Below are 15,201 nucleotides of genomic sequence, written 5' to 3' on the forward strand. Positions count from 1 at the left end.
GTGGACATAACAAATATTAAAGTTAAGAGTGGATAAAAACAGTATGACTCACTTCATCTGATATTTGATGGTCATTAACATTATGAAATCAAATCATGTTTTGGAGGCAAGAAAAGGTCATTATTTCGTTCTATTAATCATTAGTTCTAATAATTTTGTTTATAATTTATGTATATATATAATCTTATAATAGAATATTTGTAATCCAGAACAAGGCTTGTGGTCTTACCCTAAATCAATAAAATCAGCATTATTATCTTTTTCCTCTGACATTTGTCTGACTTAGATTCCCCCAGTCTGTCTTAGCATAAAAACAATCCTTTAATCCATCTGCCCTTCAGTGTATATCCTCATAAACATCTCTGCTAAAGCCAGTCAGTGTCTGGAGAGAAAACTGCTAAAGACCGCCTGACAGCATCTGTATGGGGTGAGGAAGATGAAGCACTTCTCCAGTGACGTCACAGCTCACTTACGTGTCTTGCAGCTGCATGTCCTGCAGCCGCTGGAGTCCAGCCGGAAGCCGTACGGGCAGCTCTTGTCCACCAGCGTGCAGTTGTCTAGTGAGCCGCAGGCAGGGGGCGCCATCGTGATGTAGGTGGGCTCTGGAAAGCAAAAAAATTCCCCCAGAGGATATGAGTCACTCTTGACTAAGCCAGATAGTTAAACAGACAGGGCAAAAATATGGGAATTGTAGGGGCTCAAACGGGACTATGCATATGAGTCATGGGAGTCAAACAATTTTCCACAGACTTTCTTTTAGTTTCAGTTAAAAGGATAGCTCACACATAAACAAAATTACTGCCATCATTTATCATCTTGCCTCATTCTCATGTTGGTTTGTGGAACGTAGAAGAATAGATATTTTTGAAGAATATCATGACAATTTTTTTTAAATATAATAAAACCAGTTATTTTAGTACTATTATAGTATGTTAAATCAACTTTTATTTTTTTATTTTTCATTTTCATTTCAGTAATTTTGTCTTTTTTATACATTTTTTATTATATTAAATTTGTAAATTCATATTTTTAATAATATTAGCTTATATTTCAGATTTATTTCAATTATAAAAAAAATATTTGTATTAGTTTTCGTCAATAAATCATCATTTCTTCTTCCACAACATGTTTTTGTCTTACCCTGATTCACTATGGTAGGCCTATCATATTATATTTTTAGACCTGACGGGATGGTTTTCACATCACTTGACGTGTGTGTCTCGTCAAATCTGTAAATAGAGAAGTTGCTCTGGCTACTTTTATGCGTGCATGGTGTGGGAGTGGAATAGGTTAGTTGTCACAAAGAGCAAAAAAGTTTGACATGGAGCAGCTAAATCTCCAACTTCCGGTGAATTGGCCATTAAAAAAAAAAAAACGCTGAACAGAGGAGAGTCCGCTGGCAAAAAAAGAAAGGAGCTCGTAATAAAACAAGAATCAACATTGGCTTGGCTTTTCGGAGATGGCGAGAACTGTGGGATTTGAAATGTCGTAAAAAGGTTTTTATTACTCGACAGGTGAGTAAGGTATTTTATTGGACAGATAAATTCCCATAGGTAGCTCTCTAACAGAGTTCATTGTAAAGTATTATATACTCATATTCATTCGCACAGTCACACAGGGACGAAGCAAAACCAAAACTACATTCTTACATGCAGTTTTGTTTTTTAACTGCTAGAAGACCAAATGTTACATTGTGTACATTTAATAATAATAACAACAACACCTCAAAAATGTATTTTGTGTGAGCAATCCCTTGTAAAATAAACAACAAATCTTATCTCTGTTTGCTTATAGTGTCATCTCAGTCTAATAAAAATCCCACATGGTTATAATTGATTAGACTGAATCGTTTATCACATTACAGAGCTGTTTAATATAAAAGCTTGAAGTATTTTGATGACACATAAACAATTTTTCCATTTAGGTTATGGCACCTCTGACATTATTCTATTTGATATCAATCCTTCCTATCGAAAGTTTGATCACATTCTGAAAAAGATGGGAAACAATCCAGTCAGATGGACAGATGTAAAGAAAGAGAGATGATAGATAAAGTTGTCAAAGTCTAAAATGGATAAAGGCCTTCATGACTACACATACAGTTGATGGCAGCAGTCCAAAAACGAGCCATCATCAATGGAAATTGACTTTTTCATAGCGCGACGAGAATCTATAATTCGCCACTCCTGTAAAACCTGAATGCTTGTAGTACATGCTGAAATTACTGACTGAATTGATTGGTTTGTGCCTGTCAAATAGATCATCCAATCAGCTTCTCTCTTGGTTCTTTTCTGTTCTTTGTATGCAGTGCTGTTCCGCTTTAGGAAAACAATTTCATGTTGAAGTATACAAGCAAACACGAGTATTTTCGACCAACAAAAAAAGATCCATCTTAAAGGGACAGTTCACACAAAAATGTACTTTACACAAAGATTTTGCAGTGTGTGCTCTCTTTGAAAACTGAAATATATGGAGACAGTTTGGCCGTGTATTATGCTAATTAGTAACTGCAGGCACACGCTTCCTCATAAAGAATAATCGGGAATCATTAGCATTAGAACGAGGATGAGAACGAATGTATAAGCGTGTGCTACTTGTCCGCAATTATTAGTGAAGCAGACCCACTGTGCTTTGTTTATGCTCATTAAGCTGCTCTTTTAAACAGCATGCTGTCTCTGGTGGGCTGACCCTACACCGCACGGCTGGTGGGAGACACTGTGGTGGAGAGAGACAGACTTGTGTCAGGATTTACAAATGAGTCAAGACACGGACATCTTTTGATTTGCTTGAACCACACATGGAGAAGAGACACATGAGCTCACAGTGGGCAAAAGAGAGTGCCGTCATTGCATTAATAATTAGTTTCTCAGTTCAATACCTTCAGTTGTCATGGCCTGAATTTTGGGAGTCAATTCTGTATTAGAGCTCAACAGTGTCCTTTTTATCGTATGGAAAAGGGAAAACGGTAATACTTTATTTCGATGGTCCAATTTCGACATTTCTATTAACTATAAGTAACTATAAGTAACATGTCAACTAACTTTGAATAAAGCATTAATAGATTGTCTGCTTATTCTTCTTCGTTGGCACGTTTACAGATGGTTCAGAATGCAGCAGCCAGACTGTTAACTAGTGTAAAATAAAAACGTGATCATATCACTCCAATCTTAGCTCCTCTTCACTGGCTTCCTGTTTATTTTAGAATTAAATTAAACATTTTGCTGATTGTTTTTTTTTGTTGCTGAAAGCTCTTAACGGACAAGCCCCATCTTACATCTCCGATCTTGTTCATTTTAATTCAGCTCCTAAGTCCCTCAGATCTGCCAATAAAGCTCTCTTATATGTCCCATGGTCACGACTTCAAATGAAAGGTGACAGAGCCTTCGCAGTTGCTGCTCCACGATTATGGAATCAGTTGCCACCTGACATTAAAGGTAGGGTAGGTAAGAATGATCTAAAACACTTTTGTCCAAATTTGTTTAAACTTTCTTTATATGTCAATACATAATTAAAATGTAAGTACTCTGAAAAAGAGAATATAAAAATCGAGTGACTCTAGACTTTTTAATCTGCAATAAACACCGCTCATTATTTTCGTCCGGGATGAAACAAGTGATTGGCTTGGGCGACTGTCACTCTCTCTCGCTACCATGGCTACCACCCCTTTTGCTACAGGATCTGCCCACATGCGCGCACCCCAGTGTTGCCAAGTCGGGCTACTTCAACACTGTTGCCGCGGACTGTTTTTCATGTCCGCGGGTTGAAGCGACCCCAATTATGTGATATTTTGCCCCGGGATTTACGAATTTTAGCAGGCAGCCCTACCAAAAAGACCCCCCAAATGCAATTTTTACTGGAGAAACACGATTGGGCTTGTTTTGGGCTAGTTTTGAGCAGCAATTGGGCGGATTTTGTTGTGAAAACCTGGCAACCCTGGCGCACCCGTTTGATTTGAGGAGTTCAAGAGGCTGTATTTCTGCTGGACAGGTAATCTTTCATTTTGATTATACATTTCTTTGGTTTATGTTTTCATGAAGCATGTATCACTAGCACACGTAGCTGCCTAATATAGCTAACATAACATTACTTAGCATAAAGTTACAATGTTATACACTTAGCGAGCCATTAGTAGAGATGATACATACTCAATATGCTTAGCTCAAGTTGATCGCTGTCGTGTTGAATTTCGCAAAATGTAACTTTTGTAAAAGCTAGTACACCGCATCCAGGAACTTTTTTTAGAACTAAGATAGCTTTGGCTACTACCCTCTGTCTAAACTCTTCTACCATGTTCACCGGGAACTTTACCCGCACGTTTATTTCGGCCCTTGGTTTGTTTTTATATTCTCTACCTATGTTTACTGATGTTTTTATCTTGTATCTGTGTGTGTAGTAGACACTGTGTTGTGTGTGTATTTTAAACTTTACCAGTATTGTTATTCCAGCTTGATAGTGAGTAATAAAAGACATCTTATTTGTTTATATTCATAATGATAAAGTTAAATTTTTTATTACATGTGATTCTGACATGATGTCACTACATGCACTTATTCTCCGCTCGTCTCAGGTAAATAATGCGTCTTTCAGCTGACGGTCGGCGTATCGCGTTCATGTGTTTTGGGGGCGTGGCTTTGGAAAGAGCCCAGAAGGGAGAAGGTGGAGTGAATGGAAATAATGAGCTGTCTTTAAAACAGTCGTGAGAGGTCTACAGACACTCAATTCTTATACTTTCTTTTTCAGAGTACTTAAATTTTAATTATGTATTGATATATAAAGAAAGTTTAAACAAATTTGGAAAAAAAGTTTTTTAACCAAATCTTACCTACCCTAACTTTAAGAGTGCTCCTTCTGTTTCTGTTTTTAAATCTAGACGTTTTAGCCTTTCCTGCTAATTAAATTATGGATTAGTAACTGTGTTCTTGTTTTTCTTATTTTGATTATTCTTTAAAAAAAAAAATTTTTTAATTGTATTTTAAGATTGTTTTGTACAGCACTTTGGTCAGTGTAAGCTGTATTTAAATGTGCTCTATAAATACAATTTACTTACTTACTTATTGTCTGCTTTATTTTAATGGTCCCCCAACAGACATTCTATTGACTAAAAGTAACTTTGCAACTACATGTCAGCTTATTCCAACCCGTTCTCACTCTCAAGGCGTCAAAATCTGAAGCATGGTCAAGTGCCTTCCGCGTCACAATGAAGACGCTAAAGGTAACCATATGTGTCATTTTTCGACGCGCAGGGTGCTCCATTCATTTCAATGAGAAACATTTCCGGGGCCAAACGATTGATTTGTGTGAAGGAAATCCCCAAAAGCGATCAGCGTCTCCATCCGCCAAAGATCATGCACACATCAAATTTCGAAAATTGCCACCCGTTACGTCAGATTTCATAGTGAAATTGCATTGGCTCTCGTATGTCTTGTGACCAATTACGTCATTACGTCAGCTTTGATTGTAAAATGTCACTGGCTCTCGTGTGTCTTGTGACCGATTGCGTCATGCAAAAGAGTCGTGTGTATAATTTGAATGAGATATGAATGAGTGCGTTAACGGAGCGGCGGGATCATCATCTCAGCGATTAAAACATTAAGATCAACTCTCTTCTTTACATAAAGATATCGTAAGACTTCAGAACACTTGGAATGCAACATGAGTTAATAGTTTTATACTGTTTTTGGTCAGTTTTTGCAATAAATACCTGTGACCCTGCGCGTCGATATTGTGACCCCTAGGGGTGACTTTAGAGTCTTCATTGTAACGCGGAAGGCACTTGCCATGCTTCGGATTTTGATGCCTTGGGAGTGAGAATGGGTTGCTTATTCTACCAACCCAAACCCTGACACCTAACCCTAACCTAACAGTCCACTAACAGTCTACTACAGTCTACTAATGCTCTAATGAGAGTTAGTTGACATGTAATTGCAAAGTTACTAATAGTTAGTAGAATGTCTAAAGTGGACCATCAAAATAAAGTGTAACCCAAGAAACTTTTACTTTTGTGTTTCATGGAAAAAAGGAAAATCAGATGGGTTTGAAATCAAATAAGGGTAAACGACAGAATTTTCATTTCATGCTGAACTATCCCTTTAATACATTCAAAACAGCATTTTTGTGGTCATAACAGTATTTCCTGCACTGTTACTTAATCTACAGCGCCAAGGCAAAAGAAGTTAGTATGCTAAGAGTTACCAGAGTTGTGGTCTGAATTGAATGTGAAGGAAAAAAAAAACTGCACTGCAAAATAAAGCCATAACACATCTTTCTACTGCGTATATTCACTAGATAGAACCAAAAAACAAACATTCAGCATGACTAGTCTAATCTGATTTACCAACAAATGACTCGCAGTCTCGCACAAAAAGACTCACAAACAAACAAGACAAATCCTTCATACACTCACTGAATACATTCAGGCATGTTTGAATAAAAATAAACCAACGGTTTGATTTGCGAAACTTAAATCAGTATCATTACTGGCTGACTGTTCATATAATACTGTGTAGTTAAAGATACACAGCTGGAGCCTTTTTGTGTAAAATATTTGATTAAACATTACATTAAATATATACCAATAAATGTACACTATACTGTTCAAAAGTTCATTATTTTAATAGTTATATTCAGCAAGGATACATTAATTTGATCTAAAATGTACTATAATCCACTATAATGAACTTTGCAACTACATGTTAACTTGTCTACTAACCCAAACCCTGATGCCTAACCCTAACCTAACAGCCCACTACAGTCTACTAATATACTACTACTTATAGTTAGTAGAATGCAGTGGCGAGCGGTGGCTTCTTTAACCAGTTGCTAGATGGTGCGTCATGTCAAAAAAGCGCCCGATGCAGATACGTTGGATGGGTTTATTATTAGCAAGAAGCTCGCATTCGCTCTAAACGGAGTGCTAGCTACTCAGTTGCTTACTCTCATGACTCTCATGAGCAACACAGCTAAAAGTATTCCTAATATGTTAGACCTTTTATTGAAAGTAGACATTCACATGTTGAAACATGCCTTCACAAGACCCTGTATGAGCTGTGATTGTGATGTTTTGAGTAGTGGGAGGTGCGAAGCGCTTTCATTTGCAAATTATGCTGTATCTTTTGTCATTCTACCAGGTGCTACTAGTGTTGCAGAAACTATACTTCTCCTTTAAATGGTATGGCGCATCAGCTTAGGACACTCAAAAGTCTCGGATCTAAATCAGAGACGACAATTAAGGAAAACCATGGCAGGTGTCAATTTAAATGTATGCCGGATTTAGTTTAGTTCATTTTGTATCAAATACTTCAAATAGTTTGTGGACAGAGTATGAATTGACAGCGGATTTGTGTATGAAATCCCCCCATATGCCAGCAAACCAATGAGAACGTGGGACAATGAGGATGATACATAACAACAGCTCTGTAACTGGCAGATTTGAAGAAAATTAATTTTGGCAAATATTTACATTTTACATACGTATTACCAGAATTTTATCATGTAAGCTTTATGGTACACCTCAGACAAGGACGACGAATGATTAAAAGTGGCCACTTTTCTCTCCCCAATTTGTCTCAAATGTAAAGACATACACTTATTCAATTAAAACAAGATCTCAACGATAAATAGAAACCTGAGGCGAAAAAAAAAACTGCATTCCTTTTTCCTATTCATTAAATCGCGCCATTTCATTAACACTACAGTAACATTTGAAGCCATGTCGGCATTAGTGCCTCTTTTTGTTTCTTCCGGCCCCACAACAAACAGATCATGCTCATATTCAAAGACTGCTAGACATAAACAAGTGAATTGAAATGAAGGCACATATTTGAACATATTTAATATGAAATAATACCAGTGTAAAATGCTACTGGCTGTGGGTTTTGCTTCAAAACATGATGTGCGATCTTTGGGGGTTGAACCCAACCTGACAGCTTTCATTTGCTTAATTACACATGCTGCGTCTGGTACAATAACTTGCTTCTGACAGGGAGAGGGTGTCACCTTGAGGAAATTAGGTCTTCTAACAAATAATAATTAGGAAATAAAAATGCACTGAGTGCAGGGCAGCTGGCAAATGAGCTAAATTAAGCTGTCCTGGGACCAGGGGGATAGAGTCAGGGCTGTGTCCAACAGGGCCCAGAGGACAGTGGTAGGACTGAGGCGGGACACGGACACACACCAGCAGCGATGGAATGGTTTCAGTGCCAAAAGACACCACTGGAGTGGGTACATCTGTTCACAAAAGCGGACAAACACACCAGTTCTTGTGCACCAGATATAAGCTGTGTGTCATCTGGGTTTTAAATACAGTGGTAACACTTCAGTTTAGGGTCCAATTCTCACTATTAACTTGTTGCTTATTAACATGCAAATTACTAGGATATTGGTTGTTTATTAGTACTTGATAAAGCACATATTAATGCCTACTTCTGTACCTTTTTCTACATACCTTAATTCTACCCAATACCTAAACTTAACAACTACTAACTACACTTTAAAAAATGCTGGGTTAAAAACAACCCAAGTTGGGTTGAAAATGGACTAACCCAGCAATTGGTTTGTTTTAACCCAGCGATTAGGTTGTTTTAAGCAAACATTTAACCCAACTGCTGAGTTAAAACGACCCAATTGCTGGGTTAAAACAACCCATTCACTTGGTTAAAACACACCCAATTGCTTATAGTCCATTTTCAACCCAACTTGGATTGTTTTTAACCCTGCATTTTTTTAGAGTGTATTAACAAGCAGTAATTATGAGTTTATTGAGGCACATTTCATTGTTAATAGTTAGTTAATAGTGAGAATTGGGCCCTAATCTAAGGTGTGACCAATATTACTTAACTGTCACTATGTTTACTGCTAAGAGAATATGGGCTTCACTCCTGTAGCACATTCATACAGTTAGTATTTGAGACGCTACTGTAAATTGCGATTTGAATGCAATTTGAGACTCACACCTGTAAGTAAATGTGGGGTTACACTTCATTTCAATGGTCCACCTTTGGACCCACTTTATATTAGGTGGCCTTAACTACTATGTACTAACATTTTAATTAATAATTTGATACAATGCACTTATTGTGTACATACATGTTTTTACATTGTACTTACATTTAACCTGCATGTAATTACATCTGTAATTCATTTCTGTAGTTACATTTATAATTATAGGCTACTGTTGACACTTCCCTTACACCTAACCCAACTCTTAAACTTACCCATACCACCACACCTGTCCCTAACCCTACACGTATCCCACCTCAATATCAGCAAAGTTTTTTTGCAATACAATTTGAACACAGTAAGTACATTGTACTTATTTTTTGATGTAAGTAAATAGTAGTTAAGGCCACCTAATATAAAGTGGGGCCCTTTATTTTAATGGTCCCCCAACAGAGGTTCTATTGACTAAAAGTAACTTCCAACTACATGTCAATTTAGTCTACTAACCCAAACCCTAATACCTAACCCTAACCTAACAGTGAGTCTACTAATAATCTAATAGTAATACTGAGAGTTAGTTGACATGTAGTTGCAAATTTACATATAGTTACCAGAATATCTAAAGAGGACCATCGAAATAAAGTGTAAACAAATGCGGTTTTCAATCCCCAAAGCTGACAGTGTGAACGTAGCCATATTGCAATGATTTTAATAATGCCCTTTTCATTTTATATTTTCAAAGCCAGTGCCAGTAGAATGAATAATCACTCAAAAATAAATGGAAGTCCCAGTTTTCTGAAAGAAAAAGACAAACTGAAAATGAATTTTCAGCAGCCAGTACTCCAGTATTAAGTGTCACATGATCCTTCAGATATGCAGCATATCTGAAACATTTCTGTATCAAGATACACACACACACACACACACACACACACACACACACACACACACACACACACACACACACACACACACACACACACACACACACACACACACACACACACACACACACACACACACACACACACACACACACACACACACACACACACACACACACACACACACACACACACACACACACACACACACACACACACACACACACACACACACACACACACACACACACACACAGAGAGAGAGAGAAATGTGGAAATAGCTCTGGAATGTGTTCATCACATTCCCAAACAGCTGCATGTAACATGCCACATGCAAATGCGAGGTGCAGCGAGAGCAGAGTTCTCTAGACCTTGCCAACAGGTATGGCTATTTAGGACCTCTATCGAGGGGGATATCAGGCATCATTACAGCTGCCTTTTATTTCCCCATTTCCCATCTTTTAATAGGGCCACATATGGCTCTGCTGAATGCATACGGCCATTTGTCTGCTTTACCCGACAAGAAAAAAAAAAAAATCATCGAATGGAGTAACACTCCTATCTTTATTTTTGATTGCAGTACTGCTATCACAAGGCTGCCAACACTTCGGCTCTGATAGCAGGAGACAACAGGCTTTGTTATGGATGGAACCATCAAGGTAACAAAAAAAGAACTCTGTCATGGGCACAATAAATTTGTTGTTCTGCATTGCATAGGAACCATTGAATATATTCAGTGACTACTGTATCTGTGACAGAATTAATTAATTCAAGTTAAAAATTAGTTGCATCCTATAGACATCATCTGTGACAGAAAACGTCTCATTTTGTAAAAAAACACTGTTAAAAATAATATGATCAATAAATTGACAACATAACTCATCAAAATAAGTTAAGCAATTTTTCAACTTTAAATTTTTTTTAAAGTCAGTTAATGCAATTTCAGTTGCAATGACTTAAACATCCAAGTTGATTGTACTTAAAAATTTAAGGCTTTCTTTTCATTTTTTTTGGCTTAATCTTTGAAAATATGAGCAAAATACATAAATCTTACACATTAACATAAGACTAGTGTCACAAAATCATTTATTAACCTTGCTTATGCCTTATATCTAATACAAAAAGTTATAACCAATCTTTCAACTCCTTCAATAGCTATGTAAACACGATAAACCCTGTAAGTGTAGCATGATAAAGACGAAAGGGATCATTTACATAGACACAAATCCATAGCTATAGCACTGGTATAGACATCCATTTACATTAAACTGCAGTCCCACCATTCAAAGAATGATTTTGAGAACTTGATAGGTCAAATAACTCAAATAACATTTGTACTGAAGAATTTTTACTGTGCTTCAACAAAAGCTGCATATTTCCATAGTGAAAACTTTCCATAAATAGCAAAAAAAAAAAATATATATTTTTATCAAATTGTGTTCTTTAGTTATTGCAAACTGCTTTGAAAACAGCACTGCTGCTGTTGAAAGAGCTTAACTTGTATTGAATCTGGAATATCTATTTAAATCTGATTTTTTTGGGGGTTAAAAATGATCCAAAATCAATTTGAGGAAGTACACAACAAGCCAGTATTCAAAACTATCTCCTTATCTTAGCCCCGTTCACAATGGTTAGCTTGTAATAACGTGTTATAATTAGAGTGATATGGTGGATTTCCGCGGGAAATTCAAGCATGTCTTTGCGTCATTGCGTCACGTCTGTATACATAAAGATAGAGTCCGGCTAGAAGGCTATCGCATGTGAGGAGCAGATCATTTATAGCCTTTTCTCACAGCAGCTGGAGTAATTAAACTTAGCATTTTGATGGCGGATTGTAATCCAGAAAGGCCCAAATGACATAATCAGTGACAGCTGGAGATTTACTTGTGGTCAAAAGCAAAATAATAGACTGTACGGAATCTACAGGTAATGCTAATACACATAATACACATAGTCATGCAATGCTAAGGCTGTTAACATGAACAATTTGAGAACAAAGTATAACAATAATAATAATTTGCATGGTTTGATGTTATATGAGCGATTAGTAGATTTAATCACCGTTGGCAGCACGATTTATTGTAATGTTTTGTTCCCAAAAGTGGCAGACATTACTTACTTGTTCAGATGGCATTTTCCAGTGAAAATTCTTATTTAGGTTATACTCCAAGACGTATAATCTGTGATTCTGAATTACAATATCTACACTGGTGCGGTGACTGACAGCAAGCCACACAAACTCCTCAAAACATTAGATTCATCCGCGCTGAGGAGCCGCCGATGCACAACTCACGTACAGATGATAACTCCGCAAATTAATGCAATTGCAGGTTTCAAACAGAGATGGCGACACAGAGGCAAAACTTACGGATTGCAGCTTTAAAGAGCTTACATTACACCGCAGCCGGGGAGAATAGATGCCCAAATATCAACCCTTTAGAACTACTGCTGCTCCCTACACTGACATTTAGCTGATGCTTTTATCCAGAGCAACAGTATACAATATTTATTACAGTGAAAATAGACCTGGAGCAACATAGGGCCTTGCTCAAGGGCTCAATGCTAACAGTTAATGATTGGCTCCTTGCTGGATTCAAACCTGCAACTTTCTGGATGCCATTCCAGATTCAGGAAACACAACAAAAGTTGAATAAAATGAGATATGATCTCAAACGATATATTCCAAGTCTTCTGAAGCCACATGATAGGTTTCTGTGATAGTAAAGACTGTGACACTAACATATATCACTCTGTTCAGCTTAGTGAACCAGTACACAAGAAGACGAATGGAGGTCATGAAAACAAAGAGCGAAGCAACTTATCAGACATATTCAAAGAACCTACATTACAAACCCGTCTGTGGTGATCAAAATTGGTAAGAATATGTTAAGCAAGCATGGCTTTGTTTACAGTTTGTATGCGCAGTCCTAGCGCTTCTGGTTTCCCTTTTTGAATGAGGAATACAGACTACTGCCACCTGCTGGTATGGAGAGTTATTTTTTTCTCTTACACAGATGCAGAACATACATGCAAGTTGGTCATTGGCTGTAGTCTTTACAGTGTGTTCAACATGAGGCGACACCACAGTCAACCTTTGTTGCCATTAGTTCTTTGATGTTGCTTTGGTGTGTCATGGCCTTTAAAGATTATAAATTAATTTCAGTTATTTAAATGTTGGTCTGTTCGTCACACAAAGGAATTTTATGACTTCAGAAGACTTCAGAAATATGGCGCACAAGATATATGAGACCACTTTTATGGTGCTCTTTTGGTCATTTTTGGAGCTTGACAGCTTAAACTCACTTCCACTGTATGGAAAAGCTAAGAGATCATGGAAAATAACAGTTTTTTTGTGCAGTGCTAGAAAGAGTAAAAATGGCCATGGATGGCTTTTATGTTTTGAGACAATCTGTTAAACTTAATTTTTTTTGTGCTCCATGGAAGAATACCATATCCATTTCAATGACACGAGTGTGAGAGCAAAATACGGAGTGATGAATTCATATGAAGCACTAAGCGGTTAGTCACCTTGCCGTCACAGAGGGAGGATTTCAAAACCGTTTGAATATTTTCACATTCATGTAGTCTATCTGTGCTTAACCTTTCACTGCAGTCCGCAATGATGAGCAGGGACACGTGCTGCCTTTGATCTACCTCTGCACTGCCCGGAGAAAGAGCGAGAGAATTCAAATAAAGAGAGAGCTCTGTATTTGAGATGTGGTTAGAGATGCATCGGCGGTATTGTGTGTATAGAACTTTGTATGGAAAGCCATAGTGCACTACCCCCTCACTTTACCTCAGTACCGAAGTGAGTACTCTCCACGGTCAGGCAGACCCATCTAAACCTCTAATTGCTTCACAGGCCGAAAGGCGTATAAAAGATTAATTGAAAAGGGGTGAATGTGAGCATGCTGCTCTGTGGAGGTCTGCAGACATGCTGCTGTCACACTCTGTCTATCCACTGCTTTCTCCCTCTCACCCTTGACCAGCTCAAACAACCTCAAGCTCTTACGGGCCACTAATCAGACACTTTGCATACCGAATCATATTTATTTATTTTCTAATGATGTGAATGGTGCAAAACGAATGCCACAATGTGCCACAATGTTAGGGTATTGTTCACTATGCAGTTGCTGAGTGAGTAAATAAATAATAATAATGATTATATATATATATATATATATATATATATATATATATATATATATATATATATATATATATATATAATGTATGTGTGATCATGTATTTTGCTTGAATATATTTTATAGAAAATATATATTATTATTATTATTATATTTGAGATTATTCAAAGATTATTCATAACAACTGTAAGATAAACCTGACATTAGAATATTAAAACTAACATAATAAAGTGTCTATTCTGAGCAAATAATTAAATGTTAAACACTTAATGATCGTAGGTTGAGGGTTTAAACATACTAAAGCTAATGGCAACAAATGAAAAAAATGCCCTTTTTGAAATTTTAAAATGGTTTTGAAATAAATGCAAATTGCAAAGTCTTTGGAATTTTTCAAAAGATTTATCACACAGCATGTGAAAAATCGCAACTCAGAATGCTTAGAAACTGCTTCTCAAAAAGCCACACAATTTGAGGCATCACTCATGTCTGCAACACATTTGTTGACATTCATAACCCCAAGTGTGAGCCATAGTATGGCTTGCCTTCACTATTAGCAAGCACCACTATGAGACGAAACACTCTAGGCGTTTTTTTCTCTCTATATACTGAGCCAGAGCAAGAGAAGGATGCTTCATTTGCTCGGATCTTTAATTGGAAGGAGGTTGAAGGTGCAGAGGGTAGATGAGACAGACAGGAATCCTATTACCCCCAGTGTGACTCAATTCCACTGGAACGGCATTGATCATAATCAACACGACAGTTGGTGGAGTCTCGCCCCCACAGCCACCCAAAAAAAAAAAAAAAAAGATGTTGTTTAGTATGGTTTTTCATAACCTCCTCCACACATATTGTCAGTCTGGCATTTAGGATGGCTTGATAAGATTGTTAATCGCTCTGAACAAGCTATCCTTTCCCGGTCCCAAATCTGTAAGTAACGAGGGGAGAAAAGAACATCATGTAGCTTTGTGATTTGAAAATCTAGACGGCAAACAGAGACGTGAGAAAATCTATATTCTCCAGCTTTATTCGAAAGGATGATGTCATCGGTCGACACACAGCCAATCCTGGGAGAAATTCATTATCCAACATACCTGCCACTCATCTATCACTAGCTTGCTTCTTCCCATGTGTAAAATAACCTTTATAAACCCTCTCTACAAGAATGTAGTCCACGCCCAGGCAAACCGACCTGCATTTCTGCATACCGAAGTGTGCGTCCATACCTCGCGGTGCTT

At 37.3% G+C, this 15,201-nt stretch overlaps 1 protein-coding gene across 1 annotated transcript in view; it reads right to left on the reverse strand.

Annotated features, from left to right (window-relative positions):
- The window catches only part of crim1 (cysteine rich transmembrane BMP regulator 1 (chordin-like)), a 132,336-nt gene that overhangs the window by 20,295 nt on the left and 96,840 nt on the right, over nucleotides 1-15,201 (reverse strand). Inside the window, exon 8 of the mRNA XM_079832987.1 lies at nucleotides 474-602. Coding sequence (XP_079689113.1) covers nucleotides 474-602 — 129 coding nt within the window. The remainder of the gene's footprint in view (nucleotides 1-473; nucleotides 603-15,201) is intronic.

The sequence above is a fragment of the Gobio gobio genome (genome assembly GCF_949357685.1).
Source record: "Gobio gobio genome assembly, chromosome: 13".
Classification (NCBI taxonomy): Eukaryota; Metazoa; Chordata; class Actinopteri; order Cypriniformes; family Gobionidae; genus Gobio; species Gobio gobio.